This window comes from Juglans regia, chromosome 7, assembly GCF_001411555.2.
Source record: "Juglans regia cultivar Chandler chromosome 7, Walnut 2.0, whole genome shotgun sequence".
NCBI classification, from domain to species: domain Eukaryota; kingdom Viridiplantae; phylum Streptophyta; class Magnoliopsida; order Fagales; family Juglandaceae; genus Juglans; species Juglans regia.
Window position 1 is genome coordinate 27,115,371 of NC_049907.1, and position 27,428 is coordinate 27,142,798.

Here is a 27,428-nt window from a genome sequence, read left to right on the forward strand (position 1 = left end):
TTGCTCTAAAAACATATTGCACAAGTTGTATGAAGCACAAAAACCAAACTTGTTTTTGGTCTATAAACTAATAACATCAGCTCACCAAGCATTCCATTCTTGGCTTGTAAAAAATGACCCAATGCAAAAAATAAATTCATGAAAACAGCAGAGGAAATAGCAAACTCAAACTAGTACTTAATTAATTCCCTGTTCTCTTAACATTTCAACCTCTTATTGTTCATTTTCTCTTCCTTTATTCCATCCCTCCATCTCAACCTCAAGAGGTGACATGAGAAGTACCAAGTGAACTCAAAGGCACAACCAAATATATGCTCTAAGCAGAAATTAACAAAATCCACAAAACAATATTATGCACAGCCAAATTGTCCAATCTTGCCCAAAAAACATTGCACAAGTTAGTGAAGTTGGGGCCGTGCAAGTCCGACCCACTGCATCACAACAGTCTTCGAGAGTGACTGGATGCGAGGGGCACCTTGGGGAGGTTGAAATGTGGAGGTACTGTTTTTCTTTCTAGTATGGGAGCTGGGAATAATGCCAATATTCCATTTTCGGGTGATCTGTTTGGTTGGGGTACTGGGAGTAGTACTACTCCAAGGCCTCCCATTTTAATTGGTCTTGCTTCCAAGTGAGATATATATATATATATATATATATATATATATATATATACTGGAAATGTTAGACTTGAGTAATTATCAGGGATGGAGAAGCTAGCTAGGAGGAGAATTAATTAAGAAGATCATGGTCAGAAGAGATATTATCCAAGAAATGTTTCCTTCAGCTTTTTAGTTAAAAATTGTTCCCAATATTGCCAACATGATATTAGTCCTGACCTCAACTTGTCTCTCGGAAAAGAACAAGAAAGGGTTTCTTGATCAAAACCCAGTTAAAGGCAAATTAACTGGGGAAGGATTGATCTGCAGACAACTCGGAGGCCAGTCATGAGAAACCATTTTCTTTTTAATTTCTAGGCCTACATGATCTCCCTCTTGATCTTTCCTATGTCATAGCTTCGACCTTTCTTAATAACTCTGCTTATTTGAGCAAGTTTTAGGTGTATATGGTACAAATAGTTCATTAAATATATAGCAATATATATATATATGTATGCATATGAGAGCTAGAACTGCAGGGTTTGAGAAAACATACAGCTATTAATCATGTCTATGATGACATATAAATATAGGGTAGCTACATAAGCTGCCTTATTAGTGTCTTTCCATCTCTCTGATGCTGCATGCGCACTTCATCAAATGCCTTTTTCTTGTTTATAAATTTAATGATTGAATCTAAGAATAAGAAAGTGTTTCTCAGTTATTAATATATAGTTTCTTTAATTTACACAAATATGAAACTATTGTGACCCTTCCTTTTTAACAATCATGATGGGAACCAAGGTGGGCCTAGTCTTAAAGATATGTTGCAAGTTCCAGATGGGCCAAATACAAGTTCAAGGGCTTAAACAATGAAGATTATGCTTTGATTCATTTCATAAGCTATGGGCAACAATATGACTTATAGGATTTGGACACTTGAAGGCTTTCGACTTATTTAATTAATTTCAAGGACCTATTTTATTTGTTTAGAATAATTGGGTTTATACCTATGTAAGGGCATGTTGGGAAAGTTATTATTTTATTGAACTAGGGTTAGTGTTACTGTAGCCAAGTCACTGTAGCGCGGCACTGTAGCCGCGGTACTATTCATCCAGGGGCACTTTTGGAAGATGGGGGTTTATTTTGGCTAGGGTTTCAATAGGTTTTGCTTTAAATACTCTATGTAGCCTCATTCTAATCAGTTTATGAAGTTTATGAAATTTGATGAATTTATTCATTGTGAGTTGAGTTTTACTCCTCTTGTTCTTAATTGAACTTTTGAACTTATCAAAGGTAAATCACAACTTTTGTGGCGTTCCTCCTTTATAATCTGGGTTCTTGAGACGGGTTCTTCAACGGGTCTAGATTTTAATATAATCTAGGTTCTTGAAACGAGTTCTCATTGGGTCTAGGTTCTCCATCCATTGACTTGATTTTGACTTTCTTGGGGAGTTTTCAAATTGACTGTGGGTTCAAGGGATTCCATTCCCCGCGGGTTCATATCATTTGGTATCGAATGATGGGAACCAAGGTGGGCCTAGTCTTAAAGATATGTTGCAAGTTCCAGATGGGCTAAATACAAGTTCAAGGGCTTAAACGATGAAGATTATGCTTTGATTCATTTCATAAGCTATGGGCAACAATATGACTTATAGGCTTTGGACACTTGAAGGCTTTCAACTTATTTAATTAATTTCAAGGACCTATTTTATTTGCTTAGAATAATTGGGTTTATACCTATGTAAGGGCATGTTGGGAAAGTTATTATTTTATTGAACTAGGGTTAGTGTTACTGTAGCCAAGTCACTGTAGCGCGGCACTGTAGCCGCAGCACTATTCATCCAGGGGCACTTTTGGAAGATGGGGGTTTATTTTGGCTAGGGTTTCAATAGGTTTTGCTTTAAATACTCTATGTAGCCTCATTCTAATCAGTTTATGAAGTTTATGAAATTTGATGAATTTATTCATTGTGAGTTGAGTTTTACTCCTCTTGTTCTTAATTGAACTTTTGAACTTATCAAAGGTAAATCACAACCTTTGTGGCGTTCCTCCTTTATAATCTGGGTTCTTGAGACGGGTTCTTCAACGGGTCTAGATTTTAATATAATCTAGGTTCTTGAAACGAGTTCTCATTGGGTCTAGGTTCTCCATCCATTGACTTGATTTTGGCTTTCTTGGGGAGTTTTCAAATTGACTGTGGGTTCAAGGGATTCCATTCCCGCGGGTTCATATCATTTGGTATTCAGAGCAAGGATTCCAATCAGGTCTGATTCTATCTTTTAATTCTAGCATCCTTAAATTTAATTCTAGGGCTTCATTGTTCTAGTGTTCCCAAAAAAAAAAAAAAATAGAAATAAAAAGTAGGCTGCCGAAATTCTTAGAGTTTTGAGTTTGGCTGAAATTTGCATCACCTAGGGCTTCAAAATTCTAGGGTTTCCTGCATCTCTAAGTTTATCTATTGCTTGGAGTGCCGTTCCATTGATTCTCTTCTACTTCATTGTCGTGCTTGAATTCAATTGCTTGATTTTCACAATTGAATATTGCTATTTGTGATTGAATTGGTGAAAAGAAAAGAAAAGAAAAGAAAGGAAAAGAAAAGAAAAGAAAAGGAAAGAAAGGAAAAGAAAAAAAAAATTCGAAAAAAAAAAGTAGAAGAAGAAGAGGAAGAAGAAGAAGAAAAGAGAAGGTAGCATATTCAAAGTTGCTACATAGTTTCAACAAAGAGAAAGAAAGTTTTTGTTGATTAAGCTTTTATCATCATAGGAGCCGATTACATCTTTCTGGTATAAATTACTCTTTCCCTCGTATAAATTCTTTGATTCTCGTATCATTTTTATTCCTTCATGTTTCTCTTGTTCTTGTTTCCTGGATCTAATTACTAGGTGGGATAAAACAAGGTTGCCTTGTCTTGATTGAGTTCATTTAGTTCTGAAAGAACTTGAGTGAGAAAGCTCTTGAGGTAAAAGGCAAGAGAGTGTGAGACTATTATTGGGAAAATGCCAATTAAGAGTGAAACACGAGTGGAGTGCCATTATTCGAGTGCAAACACGTAAGGGAGTGTGTGAGGTTTTCCACTAACTTTCTTTTTGTGCAGCACATTATAATGTCTCATCGGAGTAACTCATCACTAAGGGGGAGAGAATATAACTTATCCAATGTGTTGCAAGCCATGCAACAACAGTTTGAGCAATTGAACTTGGTGTTGGGTGATGTGAGGGATAGTATGGATAATCAAGAAGCAGTGATTAGAAATTTGCAAGGTGAGAGAGATAGGAGGCGACGTGAGCCTAGAATTGAGAATGGGTATAAGAATGGAGAGTTTGGTGAGGATGAGGAAGGCTTAACATCTGAAGTTAGATTGGGTGGACATAGAGGAGTTAGGCATGGAAGAGGCCTTAGGGCAAACTCAGGGGGTCGAGATAGAGTAGATAAGAACCTTGGGAGCATCAAAATGAAAATACCATCATTCCAAGGTAGAACTAACCCTGAAGTTTATTTAGAGTGGGAGAAAAGAATAGAGTTGGTGTTTGATTGTCATAATTACTCTGAGGAGAAGAAGGTGAAGTTGGCTGTAATTGAGTTCACTGATTATGCGATTATTTGGTGGGATCAATTAGTATCCAATAGGAGGAGGAATTTTGAGAGGCCTGTAGAAACATGGAGAGAGTTGAAAGCTATCATGAGGCGGAGATTTGTACCTAGCCACTACTATAGAGACCTCTACCAAAAATTACAAAATCTTATACAGGGGTCTAGGAGTGTAGAGGACTACCATAAGGAGATGGAGGTGTCTATGATTCGGGTTAATGTAGTGGAGGATCGGGAGGCCACGATGACAAGATTTTTGAGGGGGTTGAATAGGGAGATAGCCAATGTAGTTGAGTTGCAACATTATGAGGAGGTAGAGGACATGGTGCACATGGCTATGAAGGTGGAGAGACGACTAAAAGGAAATGGTACATCAAGGTATACCTCGGTTTCTAGTACTCCTTGGAAATCTAAGTGGGACAAAAATGATCAAGTTGTAGCAAAGGGGAAGACCGAACCACCAAAGGGAAAAGATTTGGGTGAGGCTGAAATCTCAAGAAAAAGAGAGAATGAGTTGAAAAACAATTGTGAGGCCGAGAGTTCAAAAAAAGAGGAGACTGAAAGAAAAACAGAGAGTGAAAAGAACAAAGAGAGTGAGAGGAAAAAAGAGAATGAGGCCGAAACATCAAAAGAAAGAGAGAGAGAAAAAGAAAATAGAGAGGTGGTTGACAGTCAAGAAAAAAGAGTGGAGCCACAAGAGGAAAAAGAAAGAGAGATTGTAGAGCGAAATAAAAAGACAAAAGTGAGTTTTTATGCTAAGGCAAGCTTTTATGCTAACGAATTTAACGACTCTTTGCCTAGTGTTGTTGTTTCTTTGTTGCAGGGATATGAGGTCATGATTCTTAGCGGTGTGTTTAGTGGATTGCCACCTATTAGGGAGATAGAGCACTACATTGATTTTGTGTCGGGTGCGACTATCCCTACCCAACCTTTCTTGGAAGAACATGAGTCCTTGACACACTTAAAGGGACAAGGTAAGTTGTTGACTAGAATGCATGCTAAGTGGGAGGATTGTATTGAGACTTTTCCTCATGTATTCAAATACACACAAGGTATGGAAAATTTTGTAGTTGAGGCTTTAGCAAGAAGGTATGTCTTTATCTTTATTTTAGATGCAAAATTGTTGAGACTTGAATATGATAAGGAATTGCATGCTAATGATGATGATTTTGCTAGTGTGTATGGAACATGTGAGAAAGCATCATTTTGTAAGTTCTATAAACTAGATTGGTACTTGTTTAGAGAGAATAGATTTTGTGTGCCTACTAGTTTTATGCGTAAGTTGCTTGTGTGTGATGGACATGGTAGTTTGTTGGGTGACCTTGGTGTAAGGAAAGATTTAGGTTTGTTTCTTGAACGTTTGTGGGAGTATCATTTGCCATTCATTGAATTGTTACATGGACGTTTCCGAGAGTATCATTTGCCATTCATTGAGTTTGCATATTGGAGTGGTCATTTTGGTTCGAGGAAGACTTTAGATGTGCTTCATGAAAATTTGTGGGAGTATTGTTTGCCATTCATTGAGTTTACATATAATTGGAGTGTTCATACTACTACTAAATTTTCACCATTTGAAATTGTTTATAGACTTGATCCATTTACTCCTTTAGATTTAACACCTTTACCTGTTGATGACAGGAGTAGCTTGGATGGTCTTTTCCAAACTCTTGAACAAATTAATGATAATGCATGTCTAATGGATCTTTCAGGTAACTATCTTGTTTTTACTATTTTCAATGTTACTAACCATTTTCCCTTTGATCCAGGTGGAGATTCGAGGTCGAATCCTTTTGAGGAGAGGGGGAATGATGGGAACCAAGGTGGGCCTAGTCTTAAAGATATGTTGCAAGTTCCAGATGAGCCAAATACAAGTTCAAGGGCTTAAACGATGAAGATTATGCTTTGATTCATTTCATAAACTATGGGCAACAATATGACTTATAGGCTTTGGACACTTGAAGGCTTTCGACTTATTTAATTAATTTCAAGGACCTATTTTATTTGCTTAGAATAATTGGGTTTATACCTATGTAAGGGCATGTTGGAAAAGTTATTATTTTATTGAACTAGGGTTAGTGTTACTGTAGCCAAGTCACACGCGGTGTAGCGCGGCACTATTCATCCAGGGGCACTTTTGGAAGATGGGGGTTTATTTTGGCTAGGGTTTCAATAGGTTTTGCTTTAAATACTCTATGTAGTCTCATTCTAATCAGTTTATGAAGTTTATGAAATTTGATGAATTTATTCATTGTGAGTTGAGTTTTACTCCTCTTGTTCTTAATTGAACTTTTGAACTTATCAAAGGTAAATCACAACATTTGTGGCGTTCCTCCTTTATAATCTGGGTTCTTGAGACGGGTTCTTCAACGGGTCTAGATTTTAATATAATCTAGGTTCTTGAAACGAGTTCTCATCGGGTCTAGGTTCTCCATCCATTGACTTGATTTTGGCTTTCTTGGGAGTTTTCAAATTGACTGTGGGTTCAAGGGATTCCATTCCCGCGGGTTCATATCAAATCATGCTCTTAATTTTTTGCATATATATATATATATTTATGTGTGTGTGTTAGTTACATCTATATATGGTCTATAGTATATGGTAGATGCATGAACCTGCGGAAGACCCTAAGCCCCAAAATTGGGATGTTCCTCAACAGCGTAAACCCCAGTCTTCTCATGAAATAGTCTAAAAACTAATAACATCAGCTGACCCAGCATCACTTTCTTGACTTGTAAAAAATGACCCAAAGCAGGAAATAAATTCATGAAAATAGCATAGGAAAAATGACCCTGTTCTCTTAACATTTCAACCTCTTATTTTTCATTTTCTCTTCCTTTATTCCATCCCTCCCTCTCAACCTCAAGAGGTGACATGAGAAGTACCAAGTGAACTCAAGGGCACAACCAAATATATGCTCTAAGCAACCAAAACGTTAATCCACAAAACATGATCAAGCACATACAGAAATTGTCGGCATCTAAGCCCAAAAAACATATTGGGGAAGTGGGAAGCACAAAACCAGAAAATGAAAATGATCTAAAAACTAATAACAAGTGTCACCAAGCAAGTACTTAAATAATAAAAAAAAAAAACTGTCACCAAGCAAGTAACATATCTTACTTGTAAACATTGATACGTTTACAACCAAGCCAAATAACAAATAATGCATCAATGAGGGGCCCTATTTTGCCAGCTTTAGCAGCAGGTCTAAGGCTTGAAATATACTTCCTGATCCTATTTAGAATAATTGACTAGGGTCATGAGAAGTACCAAATTATCAACAAAAACATAAGAACCCTATAAGTGCACTTCTGACAAATATTGATGACAAAATAAAAGATTAACTTAAAAAAATCTAAACATCCTCCCGAAGACAAAATGAAAGACAAATCTTACTTACTTTGCTGATTTTGAACCAAACCTTTGAGTTGATAGTGGTGGATGAAGTTGAACACTTCCTGCATCGAAGTGGTAATCCCACAAAATTAAAAGACATTGATTTTTAATAAAAAAAATAAACACACACAATATCATTTTTGAGGTTGGGAGATCAATGCACCATTTACTTCAGAGTGACCATTTAGAGACCAAGCCTTGGTATTCTGAGAAAAGAGGAACAATAAAAAGGATCAATGACATTAACATGACTTTCAACCATGAAGTACCAAGGACATTCGACTCTCTAACCTCAGACACTCCCTCCCTCATCTCTCTCATGTGTACATATTTCACAACACCCCTGTTAACAAATTACAACTTTAATGAATAAAAAACAAAATGGCACCTGAACTTTGTATCAATAGAAAAATGGGTACACCAACTTTAAAATGCCATTGAAGATCTTTTATGCCAGGAATGAAAATGACCACACACATACCTCATTTTTGGTATTCATATTTGCAATCCAACTGCTCCATCAAAATATCCCTTTCCTGACTTGAATGAACGGTTTGTTAGGAATATTCAGATTCTAAGAATTCAATATTACTTATAACCAGAAAATTTCCTATTTGACAAAAAAGTTATGTGTACCACAAATTCATAGGAGAAGGAATCAAAGAATTACATAACTTATACGTTGTACCTTCATTGAGCTGCACTGCCACTAACCCATCACCTAATTGCCATTCAAGGTGTTGAAAATTCATTTAAGCCCATACCAGTTAGATCCTTACCCAACAGCCGTCTAGATAATTTAGGAACTACTCATCAGGATGTTAAATCCCTAACTTTCCATCCCATCTACAAGTCCAAAAAATCCCACCGACTGCCCACACCTATCCCACAACACAAAAGTAGACAACCTTTGTCTTCATATATATAAATAAATATATATATATATTTATATATTGGCCACCCACGATCTCTCACTACCAAAAATTGCCCAAAATATACAAAAAAGCCCTTCCCTCCTTTCATAACCAAGGTTCACTGGGTCTCTCCAGAAGAATGGAGAGACCCAGGGGAAGGATGGAGATTGAAGAAGAACATCCTCATCATCTTATTAGTTTCATTTTGTCTCTCACAAAGTTCTCGCAATTCATCCCTCACTTCATCAAGCTGCGTCTTGTAATTGTCGGCATCTTTCTTATAATTGTCGGCATCTTTCTTGTGTTTTTCAATTAAGGCAAGGTACTCTCTTTCTCGTTCACGGTCCCGTTGTCTTGTCGAATCCGGGATGACCATCTCGCCTAGCCCCCTTGCGTATCCTGGTCTCTGACCAAGTACCTCCCTAAATACACTCGCAGCTGCCTCATCGGTGCGTTGTTTAGGCTCTAGACCATCCATCTTGCCAACCAACTCCTTCTACACATGGAAATTATTTATATGGTTACTCTTAAGTCTTGTGATGGCTCATGAATAAGCCACTTAGTCAAATATAAAGTATTTGAACAATCCTTTCATTGCAGCAAATAGTGTTGAGATTCTATCGTACTCACATAAGTGTCTTCAGCGGCTGTGGTGACAAATCTACCATTCTTCTTTGACCATCGGGTCTCCTTATAGAACTCCACCAAATTCGCATTTATAGCATGCTACAAGTGTGTGGCATTAGAAATATTATTAGACCGAAATTTTGTTGAAAGGGCCAATCATATAAAAAAACCCATATACTTACAACCACACAAACACTTCAATACAAAACTCCTAAAGGCAGCAAATACCTTATGATGCACATGAGTGGACATGAACATTTCTGAACAAATGCACTCCACAAATGCAAGTTACGAGATTTAGACTATATTAAACCAATTGCAAACAAAGCTTCATACTGAAGATCAATCATCTTTGAGCTTTTCTACTGACAAATTGTATGGAAATGAAAAAATAGTTCAATCTCTCAAACCGAGAGCCTCTCTCAGTCTCTCTTTAACTGAAGAATATCTCTCTGTTCAAAGACTTCCCAGAGAGGATAGAGAGATAGGGGCATTACTTCCTCTCCTCCCCTCTTTCCCGCTCACATTCCCCTTCCACAAACCAGATCTATCATTTGTTTTTCTTCCCTTTTTGTGTTATTTTTTTGTATGGTTGAAACCAGATCTGCCATTTCTATCCTCGAAACCCATTTTCTTCCAATTTTTCCCTGAGGATTCATCTGGATCGCTAACAAATTATCTCCAATCACAATAATCAATTAATTCGGTTTAATCTTTACTCAAAATCCAAAAAACATGACTAAATTGAACACAATACAGATTCCAGATCTGTATAAACAAGATCCAGAGAGAGAAAATCATTAATCCCGCAGAGAAATAACACTGAAAAAAAAAAGATGAAAACACAAAATCCTTCAACCATCAACATCCCGCTCCCATCTTTCTTATTTCTTTTCTCTAATTCTAAATAAGAGGTCCTTCTAACCAATTATTATGTCTTATGTTATGTAAGCAGTCCCCAACTCTATTATTATTACATTCTAAGACCTTTATGTTTTGATCGATAAACTTGTAGTGAGTTTAGATCAGCGAACTGTACAAACTATGTGAGATTTTTTTTATAGGAAACAACCGTATATGCGTTATCAAAATGGATATGACCTTAACCAACATGATTCTTCATGTCCATGAGCACCCTAACAAACGTCTAATGAAATTAGTGGACTAGTATAAATGCAGCAAATGGGTTGTGAGCATACAAGTTACGGCAAAAATCCATTTAATAAAGATTGTATCTTCTCCTCCAACATCCTAACAAACGATTTGTGGCCAGTTGTGTGGTTAACAGTTTGCCTCTTTCTATTCTCCTGATTTTGTGCCATTAACACACAATGTTAGCTTACACACAAGTTGCATAATAAAATTAAAAGGAAATGACTAGTTAAATTCCCTATGTTTTTTATTTTGAATAACCAATGTATACCTTGAAGTTGTCGGTTCCCCACCTCTCACACAACTTAACCCAAACGTTGTCATTGACCATGGTACACCCAGAAGCCAATGCTTCTGGGTGACTTCCGTACGATAAATATTTTTTGTGTAGTTTGTGATGGAATGCATTGAACCGCTTACGCAACGGCTTCAAGACGGCCAATCTATGATTCTCCTGATCCCAATCCAACACGAAGTCACCTTACATGGATGAAGTTCACATTAACGTCATCTTGTATTGTACGCCCACTTCCTTACCCTCAATATGAAATAACAATTGTCTTACCCTCACACGTTTGATCAACTCGTTCTTTTCTACATCAGGCACATCAGTCCACCTCGCATAACTCATGTTGCAATGTTGTTTTACTATTTGTGTTACCTGTGTGGTGAACATGGATGCGTTCTCGTAGCACGGGACTGTTTCACCTTCATTAATCTTCAAAAGCACTTTGCCGTACTTTCTCACTTTCTTGAACTCAATACACTTAGCAGGCCCACGTCTACGTTTGGGTTGTTCTTGATTTGCTGCAGGCATTGTGGGGGCTGTCACATCTGTATTTCAAGTTCATAGAAAAAAAAAAAAGAAGAGGTTATCAATCTTCATATTTAATCTTTGTTGTTTACACATAATGTCCTACAGGTTTTGTATTGAAAAAAAGAATAGAAATGATGAACTGTACCGATATTGTCTCCATTAGGTGGGGGTTCTATTATGGGTGACGATTCTCTATTCGGCCCGGGTGGGGGCATTGGAGTTGGACATGGTGGCTCCCATGGATGACTGGGAGGCTGCGTTGAGTCATCCGAGCCTGACGGATTTGCATCTGAGCTAGTGGAATGGTATGAAGCGATGCGAGATCCACGTGGTCGGCGGGCTCTACATGTATATGGTACAAATCGTCGAGCACGAATACCTTGTGCAGCCCCTCTTCCTCAAAAACTGTCGCCCATCGCATCACCTGCATTTGTACCACATTCCATTTGAGTTACAAAAAGCCCAATCCATTTAATAAATCATATTATCCACCTTAATTGAAACGAGACTCTAATACCCATTGGAGTTAGACGACTACTATCTACAAACCAAATGATGGATATTTTATTCTGTTGAATACACCTATATATATAGCAATCTCTTTCAAAATTGTAATATGATTGAAAAACAAAGTTAAAGAGCAGGGTTTTCGTTTGTTGCAATCACATAGCATACATGAAAAAGATCACACAACCTACTATAAGAAAAGAACTTAATCGTTGCATATCTACCTTGAATGTTGATGCTCCTCATTTCTTGCAGGATAAATGCAATGCTGTCTTTTTTCCCCCCACCTAAGATGCAATAATATCAATATATAAGCAACATAATAACTTAGAAATCCCAACAAATTTTTGATGTTAGAACATAAACTATAAAACACACAATATTCACTTAATTATTAGTGAGGTCTCCTCATACATGGGTTGTAATTTATGGTTAATATGGTACAAATCAACACCGGTATTGTAGTTTTCTTTTATTAGTTATAGTTAATCGTAACTTATACTTTGTTCATATGACTCACACATGAAACTAAGTTTCAAACAAACATTAAACGTCTACTTGTCAAAGTTTCCCAACCAATATCACCTCCTATACTTATAAATAGATAGACCAATTTGGAACTAGAGGTAGCTATCATTACAACTATATTCATAGTAAATGTGCATTCAGGTTCTATGACTTGAAAAAAATATTGATTATGAAAAGATGCAAGTTACTTCACCCAAATTGCTCAATCAAAGGTAACTTGAGCATGATAACTTATTTGAAAGGAACATACATGTAAGTCTGTGTAATTTATATCTGCCACATACCCATTACAAAAAAGGTAAACTATGGAATAAAAGTGCATCAACTTTTCAGCTGGTTGACTATTCTGACACAAACTCGTCGTCTGTGGGCAGGTCATCCTCATCTGAATATTTCCCATCACCATACGCATCTCCTGAACTAGAAGCAATCAGGCCATCGTCAATAAAATCTGTTGAATCCATGTTTTGACCAACCAAACCAGTGACTTCTCGTGCATCAATCAAGCCAGGTTCTATATCATTCCTATTCAATGGAGTTGACACGAGACATCCATCACAATGCAATGGTGCATAATCATATGATGATTCATTTTCTTGATAGGCATCATCATCACTTGATTCGCCATCAATATCTTCTAACACCCTTGGCACCGATGGAATGTCATATACATCCCTATTCGTGTACTTTTGCACCACAAACCATCTCCCTTTCACCCTTATATCTCTGATGTAAAAACATTGGGAAGCCTGGCATGCTAACACAAATGGTTCATCCTTATACCAAGTCCTGTCCATGTTGATACTGGTCATATGGTTATCAACTCGTATCCCTCGTCTTGGATCACCAACGTCAAACCAATCACACATGAACAAGTACACCCGATGCCAACCCATATAGCGTAACTCCACGATATCATTAATAACACCGTAGAAGTCAACATTATTTGTACTTTCGTCACCAGTTACTAACACCCCTGAATTTTGTGTATGCCTCTGAAGTTCACGCTGCTTTGTATGGAACCTTTTGCCATTTATAATGCAAGCAGCATAAGATGCAACCTTAGGTTCAGGACCGCAAACTAATGCATACAGATCAGCAGTCACATCTAGTGGGTTGGTGATACGCTGGTCCTGAACCTACAACAATATTGGTGGGAGGTAATTCCTTATAGTTTGTTAATTAACTTAGTCAGAAAAGATCGAGTTCATCTAACTAGAGAGGGAGCAAGCTAACTTACACGTTTCCTGAACCAAGTTGGAAACTCAGTTTGATGTGTTCGATTGATACTCATTGGGCTATGCACCTTACATTTCTCGTAGTGCTCCCTGCATTTGGAGAGCACAAAATCATCCAAACAATATACACAAGTTACGTAAGGGACATACAACATAGATGGGTTGTCAACAAAAAGCCATAAGAAAAAAAGTTGAAACTTGAGAGATAATGGATGCTTACTCTAGGTAGTGTCCAATCTCAGCGCAATTGTTGAGGACGTACCATATGGCTTCCTTGAGGAGTTTATCTAATAATTTCAAGTTGGAAGCCACACCCATGAGACGAACTTTCTAGCTGAAAATCTTGAACCATCAATGTTGCGGTCCATTCGAGTAAACTTTGTCTCAATATCTTGGAGATACATTGAGCAAAAAGTCACGCATTCGATGTGAATATAGGCTTCGGCTATTGAGCCTTCTGGGCGAGCTTTATTCTTAACATATCGCTTGAACTTGTCGAGATACCTCTCAAATGGATACATCCACCTGTATTGTACTGGACCCCTAAGTATGGCCTCACGGGGTAAGTGGACAGCTAGGTGGACCATGACATCGAAAAAAGATGGGGGGAATATCATCTCCAATTTGCATAGAATTGTGACAATATCAATTTGGAGTTGCGATAGGTGGTTAACATCCAGGGTTCGGGCACACAACTCCTTGAAGAAAGTGCTCAGTTCAGTCAAGGCCAATGCAATATCAGTTCCTAAGTACCCACCAATAGCAATAGGAAGTAATCTTTGGAGAAAAATATGACAGTCATGACTTTTCAATCCTGAGATTTTGCAATCACGTATAGAAACACAAAGCGAGATATTGGAAGCAAATCCATCTAGAAATTTCACATCGGCCAGCCATTCGCAGAATTTATTCCTTTCATGACCGTGTAATGTGTACAATGCATGTGGCATTGTAACACGTTCACCTTGAACCTTCAAATGTAATTCTTTTCTAAACTGAAAAATCTCCAAGTCACGTCGAGAATCGATATTATCCTTGGTTTTCCCAGGAATGTTCATTAATGTGCACAAGATGTTATCACAAATATTTTTCTCAATATGCATGACATCTAGATTATGTCGAAGACACAGGGTTACCCAATACGGTAGCTTGAAGAAAATGCTATACTTTGTCCAGTTCAACTCTTCAGCAGTGCGTTTTCTCTTTCGACCAGATTTACCAAATTGCACATCCCCAAGCATCTGTAGTTGAGCCAAAACATCAGCTCCTTCTAAAATCCTTGGTGGCATGCGTTGATCTTCTCTACTATTGAACAAATGTTTTCTCATTCTCCACATGTGATCTGGCGGCAAGAAACGACGATGTCCCATATAACAATGTTTTCGGCCATACTTCAACCAGATGGAATCTGTGCCCACATTCTAGGATGGACATGCTAATTTTCCTTTTGTTGACCAGCCAAAAAGATTCCCATATGCTGGGAAGTCGTTGATTGTCCACATTAAAGCAGCATGCAACATGAAAGTTTCCTTTGTGGAGGCATCATACGTAGGTACCCCATGTTCCCAAAATTCAAGCAGTTCATCGACTAACAGTTGCAAGTAAACATCGATGTCATTACCTGGAGATTTTGGCCCAGGAATAATGAGGGATGTCATGAGGAATTGGTCTTTCATGCACAACCGCGGAGGCAAGTTATACGGAACCAGGATTACTGGCTAAATGCTATACGGTTTAGACATATTGTTGAACGGATTGAAACCGTCACTTGACATCCCAAGCCTTACATTGCGAGCATCCTGAGTGAACCAACTATGTTCTTCATCAAATCTCTTCCAGGACTCTTAAGTCTGCAGGATGTCTCAGGCTAGCCTCATCAGTCAGCCGTTGCTCTTTATGCCATCTCATATCACTTGCTATCTTTGCAGACACGAAGAGACGTTACAATCTTGGCTTCAAAGGAAAATGCCGCAACACTTTTTGCGGGATAAGGCATGCCTTGTGTGTATTAGGCACCCACCTTGAAGCCTTACAGTTAGGACATTCATTAATATTAGCATTCTCGTTCCAGAACAAGATGCAGTCATTGGGGCATGCATGAATCTTGTGGTAATTGAATCCCAAACCCCGCTCCAATGACTTTGACTCCTCATATGAATGTGGCAATTCAGCATCAGGAAAGGCAGACTGCAACAGGTTCAGTAGCATATCAAACGACTTTATTGACCACCCACCGAGTGTCTTAATGTGTAACAACTTCACAATAAATGATAGTTTTGAGAATTTTGTACAACCAGCAAAAAGTGGACGTAGGGCATCCTCTAGTAGATGGTTGAAATATAAACTTGGGGGGGGATCTGGTATTGATCCACGAGTTGGCGATGGATTACCATGATCTTGGGGAACATCGACGAATGTGCTTGCCCGGATGTCATCTACCATATGGTCCATGTCATCAATGTACTCGTCAGCGTAATCAACAACACTATCGTCACCATCGTCATTGAAACTTCGTGTTTCCTCCTCCCCATGAAATAGCCACTGGGTATAATTTGGATTGATCCCTTTAATGAACAAGTGAGTCTCCACAATTCGTATAGGCAAGAAGAGATTATTACAGTATGAACGACATGGACACCAAATGCGATCACTACCCTGAGAATGGTTTCGTGCAAGGGTGAGGAAAGTGTTAACCCCATCGGCGTATGCAGGCGAACGAAGTCTATCGGTCAAGTTCATCCAGCTTTTGTCCATCTACAAAGGTCGAAATATACATGTTAGTTAATTGGATAACTAAGATTTAGATATATGGAGGACGGGTAAAGAATTTGAGAAAGTGCATTGTTGAATAAATAAGCAGGCGAGTCAAAGTTACTTGCATCTGGAGCACAAGAGAAGATGTTGAAAACGATACTAAGCGGGGTTGTCATGAAGATCGTTGTGGAGTGACAAAGAGATAGTGGTTTTTCAATTAGTGTGTTTATGCCAGGAGCAGTGAAGTGCTGTAGAAAATATATGTCAGCATGTTAAACATAGTCATATATATGTGAATATTTTTGGTATATTCTAGATCAAGGTGCATATAAAGATTCTATGTAGATGGTCCACATACACAAGAGTTGGAAGAATTATAGAAGTTATGGAAGCGTGTAGGTAGTATACTTGAATATTATCATTACTTATACACAAAACAATTATGGCATCTATGAATTGGGTAAGCCTCATATGAACTGCACTTGTGAACACAACTCTTGAGAATTATGACTGAAGACATGCTTGAAAACCATATCTTCTAAACATCCATGATGCCTGGATTATTAAAGATGGGCTTTGGAGGAAAACTAATGGATGGTTGGAGAACCATTATGGTCTAAGGCACAAGAATTAATTAAGCACAAAATCAGTATTCTGGGCGATGTTACATATAAGATGAAAGGTTAGAAAATGCCAATAGATTGTCCTTGGGGAACATCTACATGTTGGGAAAAATCTGGTGGGGGGAGTCCAATAACGAAAAGATATGGTCATTTTTTTAGGGTACCAAATATATTATTCATGTAATTTTTGTTTAAAAAGAGCACAAGGGAAGCTAAAAGAAATAAATTGACTATGATCTAGCGTGTTAAAGAATAATAATAACTCAGCTCCACTGAGACTAATGTCAGGCTCGACTAGGCTCGAACACGTAACTATAACTCGAGCTGAACTTTGAGTTATTTGATCTTGCTGAGCCTTACAATCCAAAAGATTAGCAAACTCGATGAGCTCTTACCACAAGTTACATGTAATCAAGCAAAGCCCGACAATCCAAAAGATCAACTCGGCTCAGCAAGATTACGAACCTAATTAATCAATCCATTAACTTGTGAAGAAACTAATTTATTCAGTCCAAATATATGCAATAGAAAGCGGGAATTTGCTTCATACTTAACCAATTAACTAACACAAGTTGATGGGATTAATTCAATTGTCTACAAGTACTCAAAAACCAAAGTATTATCCAAAATAAACAGCTCTAAATAAAATAGATAAGATGAATTATTTACATAAGTAAGAAAGAACTGACATCCTGCCTAAAGTTTATACAATGAGATTCAAAATGGTCTATCATGATACAGCCAATTATAATCTCTCAAATCATTCCACTCTTGAGTAGAATAATTAGGAGTAAATAAGTGGAACACATCACAAATCAAAGTGCAGCATGGATACAAATATCTCAGAGTTCTAACTCTGACTTACACAATAATCTTCTCTGAAGGCATGGCATGCATTCATTCTCTACGGAAAAGATCAATAATATTTAGAAATTCAGACAAAATTGAAAGAATAGAAGTGGAAGTGGGAGAGCAAGGCAAACTTTATCCAAAATTGGTCGATGCCCAATAATTCACATAGTTAAATGCATAAATATGTATTTTGGTGACCAAAATTCGAAAGCAGAAAAATTTTAGTGGAATTGGTGCATTAATTTGAAGTCTAATCTTATACTTATTTGAACCTAACCGAGAATTACCACTTGTTATCATTGCAAACTAGAGTTTGATATCACATTAACACACCTGTTCAAGCCCCACATTTCCAATGATTCAAAAAAACAAAAGGCAACCTAAACTTCGTGATTTAATGTCTTACATATATGTACAATTACTGGGTAAAAAACAAAAAAACATGTACAAACCCTAAATAAAATTAAAAAGGGAAAAGAAAGCTGGCTAGCTAATTATAATACCAAGGGAAACAAACCCTACGTTGAGTCATGATCAGATTTGCTTTATTGAATTTGTTATTTTGGGTAACATTAGTTATTGGCTTTTAGGAATTAATGACATTAACTAGCTTAATTAGCTAGCTTTTGTCGTGCTTTCCATCATGTGCATGGTTGTAATTAATATGGATTAAGTAGTACTATTCTATTGATTTACCTGTAGGTACTGGCATCAAGTGATGGAATTCATTTCACCATCATATATATATATATATATATATCTATACATAACATGCTCAAGTACATGATGGCCATACCCAACATCTCACACCTCCTATGCTATAGCCACTATCACAGATTGTATTCGCTACAATACTGAAATAGAGATGTTTGTCATGTGCAATAAATTGACTAATCTGTTCAAAGACATTGATATGTTGAAGGGCTATTGGGAAGAGAAATAATAATAGAAAGAGAGAGAGATCTTATATTTGTCCATGATTTAATAATACAAGTACTAGGACGCTTATAAGGGCAAAGCTGATTTATTTCCCTGAATTGAAGGGATTCGAGTCTTTTTGAGTCTTTTATTTCAATATCTTAGTACAAATCAGCCTACCATAGATCTCTAAATTCCATTAACTATTCATAGAAGTGCATGCTAAGGTGAAATTAATATATCCATTGGCCCTCATCTCTCTCAATCATTAGCTCCTAATAATTGGTTGTGGGGGAGAGAAAGGAAGGCAAAAAAGAAATGTTCACAATGAAGCAATTAGGTTAAACATGGGGGGCATATTTAAATTAATCTACTCTCTAACTCATGAGCATAGGATCAATGTCCATATATATAAGTCTATATATATATATATATGAATATAGACTTTATAATATGTAATACGATATGATCGATTTTCATATATGGGGGGGGTCTACCTCTCCTATATAATGAGATGAACAACAGCTCAAAAAGCTTGAAGAAGTATTCATTATTTAGGGTTTCTGAAAATAAATTCATGAGTAACTAGCAGAAATTGTCAGCTCACAAAGTTAGGGAATCACATCCAAATGAAACTGCATTATCATGACTAGCTAGGCCAGCCGCTAACCCTTGTTTGTTACCAAAATCCAGCTTTTAAATAATTCAGCTAGAGTCTTCATCAACCCTATTGGCAGCCAAGAGTCTTAAAAAATAACCACCAGGGTTTTCATGTTTGATGAATCTATCTGGAGAAATGAGGAAATAATTCAGGAATGTTGTTATTTTGGTCACTAAGCTGTGTATTTGGTTATCACAAATTTTTGAACTTCTGTTCAAACATCTTTTAAACATAAAAGAAAGTAGTTCTGTTTCTCAACAAATAATTTAGGTGTCTCACAAAAACATTATTCAAACAACTTTTCGATTCAATATCCAAGTACTTTCACAAATGCCAAACTCAAAGGCACATCTAGAAATTACAGAATCCAAACAATTTATGATTCTATCTACTTATTTTCACAACAAACAAAAACAAGTCTGAACAATGCACTGGAGAAAGGTCCCCATTTGCTTAAATCAACCATTGGTAAAGGGCAAATTTCAACTATCTATATCTATTTAAGATTTCCCCAAACCCATACAGTTAGACCAGTGCAGGGTAGGACAGGACAAGACTCTAGGAAGAGCTGCCCCACTGCTTTCTAGTTGGGTTGTCAAATCTAAGCATTGCCGTGCATGCATGCACCTAATTCAGTGTAAAGTTGGTTAATTATTATATAGAGAAAATTGATCCTAAGGTATGCAAGTTTGTTCCTGCATGTTGTCGGATTAAGACAGCTTGAATTTTTCATTTTCATCTGATGAGAAAATAGATTTGATCAGTTTTGATGATCACTTGTCAAATGCATGGGTCTGTTTATCTTGTGTTTTTTTGTTCTATCTTTTAGGAAATAATCTATACTGTCTTCAACTTTACACTGCACTAGAGGTGACATGACTTTCTCATATCTTAAAAACTTCGTTCATGAAAGGTATTGGGTATCCTATCGATCCCTCCTAGTACTTCTCACCCGTAATGATCAGTGGCATAGTGAATCCAAGGCGAGTTGTACAAACCAGTTGTAGTGAATATTGAGATTCTGCAATATTCACACTCTTGGAGTCATGATCTGTTGGGAGAATTTCTGCTTGAATTATCAAATGTGCACTTGTAAAAGAACTCCTAAAAATTTAGAATAAGGTAGCAATATCCCTTCATTGATCCAATTTTAAACCTTCATGAGCAGTCCCATCCTAATTCTTAACCCATCAACAACTTTCTCATTGACAGAGACTAATCCATAAACTTTAAAACAAGGAAAATAAGTCTAACTTTGTCCACCATTAATGGGATATGTCTCTAAGGCAAGGTAGGGACTAATCCTATAAGTACAGCAGGGATCGAAACCCTCAGTTGTAGATCATCATTTCATGCACCACTTTTGTCCTAAATATGCAGTTCATTGCATTAGTGGCGCCTTTTGGACAAAATGTTTTTACCATATGATCATGAGGAAGATGATTAATTAATTAGAGTTAGAAGTACATCTACATTTTGCCATGCATGTTATTGGAAGCTAGCTAACTAATTTCTTGCAATCCAATCAAGAAGAAGAAAGAAGAAAAAAAAAATAAAAAGGGCGATGCTACTCTATCCCTCAAAGTAACCGCTCACTTTGACCGCAAGTGTAAAAAAAATTTAAAATATTAAAAAAAATACACTTTTACATTAGAAATGAGGCTACCAATTTTTAGATAATAGTTAACCTGATTTATTTACCATAATACATTAGCTAAGAAATTATTGCCAAAAGAATGTTGAAGGACAAATGAAACGAATGAATTAAAGGAGGGTAAAGGAATGGCCAGGGGTACTGCTGATCAGCACCAAAGAAACTAACAATTGAAGTAAGTATATAGTTAGAATACATGAATGTATTCTAACTATAACCAGTTCAAGTAAACAATTAAATATTTGCATGTATAATAACTATAATCAGTTCAACAAATATACATAATGAAACGTACGAACCTCCATCACAGGTCTTGATTAATAATAGCAAACTCAAATATCCAGACGCAATAAAGATTGCATTTGATTTTAAAACTTAGCTAAAATGAAAAGGACAAGCATTATTCTGATGTTTGGACGAAAGGGGCTTCATTAAAATAGACAAAGACAAGTATAACATAATATAAGGATAACTAAGCTAGTACCAGCGATTTCGCCGCTAAAATTCTGCACTTGAATATAGCAGAAATTGCAAAATGTTAAGGATCCTACTCAGACTCAAATAGTTAAGAAAAACAATAACTTAACTTTTATGTGTAGATGATGGCTAGAACAAACAGATCACAGGGAGACATGGAAATGTTTTTAAAAAAGTTTCATGCATGCATCTATTAGTTTAATAATGCCAAAATTGGGAAGAACATTCTATAGTATAAGCATGACCCTAATGTATTATGTGGATGGCAAAGAGGCAGAAAGGTCAAAAGGCTTAGAGAAGAAATAAAAGGAATGATCGTGGCGCTTGACATGCAAAATGGGCACATGATAAGTACCCTTCTACAACTAGCTAGATCAGCTAATGCATGAAACTAAGATATGCATGAAGCCCCATGTCACAAACAGATCGAAAAAAAAAAAGAAAATCACAATATCAGTTAATGCCTTTTTTTTTATTTTTTGATTTATCAGGTTTCGTAATGATGAAAATCAAAACCTCAATCTTTAGCAAGTAATTAATTGCATGCTTCAGGAAAAAATCCTTTATGTTTTCTCAGCCATGAAACTTTGAAAGTATTTAGCTTTATTTTTAACTTTTTCCTTTTTCCTGGATAAAGAGCAAACCATCACTAAGTAAGATCCTGCAATCACTCCGTTAACAAAGTACCAATAAAGGCCAGATCTACACAGTAAAAGGAGGGGTTATAGGTGGGTAAAACAATTAAGTTTGGTGTTGTGTCACATTCATTACAGTAAATGAAATGTTGCATGCATTATTTCTTTTGGTTCTCTGATCTCTTTTTGTTCTTGTCATACATCAACTTAAAATGGTTCAGATTTCAGTGATATGCTATCAGTTTTTCTTGTGATGTCACCAACAATCCAAAGTAATGAATGATAGCAAAGATCAGAACATCGTAAAACCAAAAGGCCGAACACATCTTAATATGAAAAAAAAATACCAAGACAGTTGTCACGACTCAAGACTCAAACAGTTGTCATGACTCAAGACTTATCAACACAATTACAAACATAAGATCAGTTCCAACTCCTCTGTTCAGAAAATATAGGAACAAAAGATAATTAGATAAAGTTTGTAACTGGAGCACATTTCCGCAGTACATATCCTTTGTTGTACTTATCATTTTATCATGTAAACTCTTTATATTCTAATCAATGCAAACAGAGAATTTATTCCGCCAAAACAATTGCCTTTTAACTTGGTATTCCAAGCAGGTTCACACCATTTTTTCCCCCTATCCATGGCATCCTCCAACAACCTAAACTAATAATCTCTCCTGCTAGCCTTTCTCTTCCTAGCATCACACATGCTACACCTATCAAGCTAACCAGCACTCAGACATTTCCTTTCCTTTAAATGCATCACTTTGGAATGGCCATACAGTTTGTAACTTCATTTACCCATCATTTTCACTAATTTTGAATAGGTGACAGTTTGGAACTTCAAAGACAGTCGAAGGAGACAAACACAAACAATGCACCAGTGAAGGGGCCATGAATAAACCAAACGAAGCAAAAAAAATCCATAAGCTACAGATCAAGAAAAAAAAGGATCACTCAGAAACAAGGATGCTTACATGCCCATTAAGACTGCAGTGACTTTAGACACACTCTTAATCAGTACCCACCAAAATGCATAATTTTTGCAATAAAGAACTCATGCGAGGATGAAGGGGGAGAGCTATTTTCTTAAAGGGAACAACCAAATACCTGCGACGCATGAAAGAGAGTCCCCACCGTGTCGATGGACGATAATCGCCGCCGATATTGGGCTTCCCAAAACAATCTCTCCACGTGGTCGACGGCAAGCACTGACTTTGTTTCGAACTCAAAGTCTGGAATGAGGGGCCTAGATTCCGCGAAAGGAGAACCAAGAAACGCACGAACAATGCAACTGTATCGCGTAATCAGCTCCTAAATCACTGGGTGGAAACAGGGGCATGTGTCTTATTGGTAGGCAAAAATGGGGACGAAGGTAATCGGGATTTGAGGGGAAATCGGGATTTGGGGGGAAATATGATTTTCTGTGGAGGTATTGGTGCTGTTTACATTAATTGGAGATTTGCAGCAAACTTGTGCGTCGGCATTAGATTTTGACATTTTACGGCGGTTTATATTGCCGCAATTATCTTTAAAATCGCTGCAAAAATAAAAATAAGATTTACGGCGAAAATTTTTGCCGCAAAATAATTTAAAATCGCCCAAAAAAAATGAAAAAAAAAAGTCACGGGTTGGAAGCCGCGTCGACCAAGAAGTCGCCGTGACACATGACTTATTGCGGCGATATTAATTCCGGCAGACCAAAAATCGCCGCAACTGAGCCAATTACTTGTAGTGAAAGGTAGGGTCTTGTAATAGGGGCATGTCCTTGACATATCTTGCACACAACCTTCTTACACAAGTATACTATGCTTGACATGTGTAATTGATGACCAAATGGAGGGTGATGATGCTACCATGTGCAAAGTGAGATTCCCATTAAGGATTTTGCATCCTAACTCCAAAACTCACCAAAACTTACATTTCTCATGTAGATTTTGTCCTAAATCCAAATATATAATTAGAAAAAATTAAAACACATCATAACTATATCAAACATGCCTTCGTCGAAACACACATAGTCAAAATCTTTTGACTTTTGTTGCAATTCTATCCAACCTCATTTCTCATGCTTAAACCGAATTATTGTAATATACAAAATCATATCCTATGTTCAAATAACATACAAGAAAAGCCAACAAAACTCACTTTACAAAATCACAAATCTTTTTAATACAAAATTTCAAGCTTTTTAAGTATGAAAACAACCCTTAAGTCTCAAGGTTTTATCTCTTTATAAAACATCTCCAAGAACTCTCGCACGTTTTTTTCCGCTGGATGCCATTGATATACTGTTTAACCATAAAGAAAGTAAGAATATAATTAATCATAATATTTAAATTATATTATTGAAGAAGTATACTATATTGAACTGAATTGAAATAATTAGTTCAAACGGAACATATTCTATTTGAACTAGTAAAATCTATTCGAATGGACTGTTCTATTCATTTGAACTGGCAATCTTTGTTCATTCGAACGAATTTATTCTGTTTGAACAGAAATAATACTGTTTGGCAACTACGCGTTCGAACGGACTAGAGTTAGTTCGAACGGGAACAAGCCAAACAGCCATGGCTGAGTTGACTCAGCCCTAAACTTAAAAACCTATTCTAGATGTTATCCTTTGTTTTAATTGGTAGAAATGATTAAGGAGTGAAACCCCGTCATTTCTACCAATTATTTTGATGTTATTTCTACGAAATACACCAAAATGAGAGATTTCGGATTCAAAATCCATACCCCCGCAAGCACAACCCATTCAAACATAAAACCAAACAATAGATGTGGAAACTTGACCCATACCTCTTAGAAGTTCAAATGTGGGGTTGCTACGGTGGTTGAGTGGCGGTTTTCGTGGTGGAGATATGGGGCGAAATCAGAGGTCTCGACCACTGTTGGTTCGAACTGGAGTGATTTGTTTCATTGTATTCGAACTAGGTATATAATGACCGTGGCGTCCCGTTCGAACTGGATAAATATCCGTTCAAACGGTTATTATACTAATATAGTTATAATTATATTACTAATAGGTAGTAATATATAATAATACTAATATTACAAAGTAAAAAAGTATAAAAATAAAACTAATAATAATATTATAATATTTTTAACTAATATATTTAGTATAGTATTTGTAAATATATTTATTCTATTATACTAAGTACATACTAAGTACTTAGTATAATAACAATGGCTTAATTATATAGCTACTATATATAAGTTATGATAACTATACTCATATAATTTATTTAATATTATAACACTAACTATAGTTACTAGTTATATAACTACTATAGCTATTATAAGTTGCTAGTAACTATACTAGTAACTTATAATTAATATATATAGTAGTTATTAGTTATATAGGTACTAGTGTAAGTATGTTATATAGTTACCATATAGCTATAGGTATTATAAGTTATGATAAATATACAAGTCAATATAATTAATATATATATAGTAGTTATTAGTTATATAGCTACTATAGTGTAAGTATTATATATAGTTACTATATAGCTAAAAGTATTATAAGTTTTGATAACTATATATTGTTATATTTTATTTTACTATCTGTTTTATTGTTATTTTAATTGCTGTTGAATATTTTAACATGGATTATTATTATGCTCATAGTACTGGTTATCGTGATTTGTATGAATTGAAATGGCCCGGACTCTAGGATTTATATTCCTCGTGTCGATAAAAGCTGTTGTCCAATCAGAGAAAATGTTTTTGAAATGTACAGAATGTACAGAAAATGAGGTTAGTTATTAGCTATATAACTAATAACTACTATATATATATATATATTAATTAGATTAACTTGTATAGTTATCATAACTTATAATAGCTATATCTATATAGTAACTATATAATACTTACACTAAAGTTACTATATAGCTATATCTATTATAAGTTATGATAATTATACTCGTTAATATAATTAATATATATATAGTAGTTATTAGTTATATAGCTACTATAGTGTAAGTATTATATATAGTTATTATAATGCTATAGCTATTATAAGTTATGATAACTATACTCATATAAGTTATGTAATAATATAACATTAATTATAGTTATTAGTTAATATTATAAGTTGTGATAACTATACTTATTATATTTTATAGGACAAGGTAGTAGGTTATATAATATATGGTGCATATATTAACTATTAGATCAAAAGTATATTATATATTATCAATTATAATACAAAATAGTTGTTATAGTATATATATATATATATATATATATATATATATATATATTATATACTATATAATATTAAAATATTTATACATTAGATTATTAAAATTATAGGAAATTAGTTATAAGTATAATAATACTATTATTAGTTCGAATCCAATAACATCTCGTTCGAATGGATTTATCTCGTGGAATGTATTTGGAGGGAAACTTCGCACCAAATACTTTGAATGTAAGTTTATTCGAACGTGAAAATGAGTCATTCGCATGCATTGGTCGAATAGTGTTACGAAAATACCCTTTGAGTTTGTCTACATTTGAAGAATATGCCAAGGAATATTCTGATTTGTTAATTCAAACAACAATATTACACGTTTGAACATGAATTAAATTGCAGCAGATTTGGCGCCTAATCGAAATTTTCGTATTCGAAAGCCTAAATGTCCAGTTTGAACGGGACTTCATAGATTCAAATACCTCAACCTCCAATTCATTTTCACAATTGAGGTGGATTTCTTTGGAGGCAGAGCACGGCAGACGATTTCGTGTGTATGAGAGAGTGTTGTGGAGAGAGAGAGAGGAACAAACTAAGTGAGAGAGAAGGGATTCTTGAGAGAGAGGAGAGGTGTATAAAAGGTATTACTTTTTTTCCTATTTTTTTTTTTTTTGTATTTTGAGTTTCATTAATATTAGTTTATTGCACATGATTTAGGGTTTTCTCATAATGTGTTTTATGCTTATGTAAGTATTGTGGATTCATATTTTGTTTGGATTGCTGCTTAAATTTGAGGTAATATTTATAACTTTTAGATTTTTTATAATTTATAGTTTTTAATTAATTATGTTAAGATTTTTGGTATATTTGTGTTTGTGCAAACCCATTTAAAATGGGCACTCTGCCAATATACATCTTATGAGATTCTGTTTTTGAAAATTATTTTTTGTGGCAAATGTTTTGTCTCTGTTTCGTGTCTGAAATATGGGCTTTTCCCGTTCAAACACTATAATGTTAGTTCGAACGGGATCATGTCCGAACAAAATCTTGTTCGAACAGAATCCTGTTTGAACAAACTAATAAGATTTTAAGTGCAAGATTTTACTTAAAAGACTAATAAGATATATAAAAATTAACAGTTAAAATTAAATAACTACATAGTATAATTGCAAAATATTTTGCACTAAAATTAAAATGGAAACTTAAAATATAATATAACATAGCAATTGTTAATACTTAAATTAATGTTTAATACTTCTAAAATATTTAATTAAA

At 35.7% G+C, this 27,428-nt stretch overlaps 1 protein-coding gene across 1 annotated transcript; it reads right to left on the reverse strand.

The window, feature by feature from the left end:
* Positions 1–12,469: 12,469 nt before the first annotated feature.
* LOC108981362 lies at positions 12,470–14,655 on the reverse strand. Its single transcript, XM_018952478.1, has 4 exons — positions 14,331–14,655; positions 13,694–14,111; positions 13,369–13,456; positions 12,470–13,267 (listed from the first exon to the last, which is right to left on the reverse strand). The coding sequence occupies exons 1-4, from the start codon at positions 14,653–14,655 to the stop codon at positions 12,470–12,472; spliced, it is 1,629 nt and encodes a 542-aa protein (XP_018808023.1).
* Positions 14,656–27,428: the final 12,773 nt, after the last annotated feature.